At 47.3% G+C, this 1,034-nt stretch overlaps 1 protein-coding gene across 1 annotated transcript; it reads left to right on the plus strand.

The window, feature by feature from the left end:
• Nucleotides 1-83: 83 nt before the first annotated feature.
• SARC_17090 (hypothetical protein) lies at nt 84-269 on the plus strand (the record flags this gene model as incomplete). The annotated part of the gene is made up of 1 exon (XM_014288811.1): nt 84-269. A coding segment is annotated over one exon (186 nt), but the record flags the coding sequence as incomplete, so codon positions are not given.
• Between the last annotated feature and the right edge of the window lie 765 nt (nt 270-1,034).

The following is a 1,034-nucleotide window of genomic DNA, read 5'->3' on the forward strand; positions in this document are numbered from 1 at the left end:
TTGTGGTGTGTGTGTGTGTGTGCGTGTGTATAATGTTTGCACTAGTACTATCCCATAGCCTAGTGTGATTTTGTTTGCCACAGATGAGGGTGCACGTGCCCTTCCCCTCCAGTTGTGCACAGAGTGACCCTGTGGCCTTGACAGTGGAGAAGGCGTACACAGCCATGCGCGTGACTGATCTGCGGCGGTTGTGTCTGCAGAGACGTCTGACAGTCAACGGCCGCAAGAGCGCCCTCGTGCACCGACTGCGCCACCACGACGACAACCAGGTGAGCGATGGCTAAACCCTGAGTGGGCGAACCCCTAAACCCTAAAACCCTATGAACTGATTGCTGTGTGGGTTTGAGTTGGGGAAACCCTAAACCCTAAAACTCTGTGAACTGACTTGTGTGTGTCTATGGCGTGAGTAACTATCACTGTTTTAGAGTGTACGACTGACACTGAGTTTTAGGGTTTTAGGGTTGACCAATCAGAAGTTCTGTATGCGGTATGAAATTATGGGGGTGGCTTTAACGTGCGAAGAACCCTCTGAGTGTGAACTGGGTTTTAGGGTTCTCGGTCGCGAAGCGCACAGCACGTGGTGGTCTGTTGAAGAAGTGTTAGTTACAACCAGTTCAGTTGGAGATGTATATGGTCAAGCCTGTCTGTTTCTGTGCGAGAGTGACTCAGCTCAGTCTTCCTTAGAGGTGCTCGTGAGATAGCAAGATTCTCTTTCATCGCAGACCTACACCCCTCGGGTAGACTGGGTCAAGTACAATCCACTAAACATCCAGGCACTAGTGTAGAATTTGAGAAAGTTTCGCTCACGCTCTCGAAGAGATGAGAAGATATGTTATAGGGTTGTATAAAACCCTAAAGATTGTAAGATGCCTAGGCACTTCCCTCGTAGAGATCACTTTTGTTATTGGGACACTTTTAATTATAGGCCACGTGCTACGCGGGGATCTCCGGGGGATGTAAAATGCTGTCGTTGACTTCATGCTATATAACGAAGATATATATATATGTATATGTATATATATATGTATATATAT

Source organism: Sphaeroforma arctica, assembly GCF_001186125.1.
Source record: "Sphaeroforma arctica JP610 unplaced genomic scaffold supercont1.9724, whole genome shotgun sequence".
Lineage (NCBI taxonomy): Eukaryota > Ichthyosporea > Ichthyophonida > Sphaeroforma > Sphaeroforma arctica.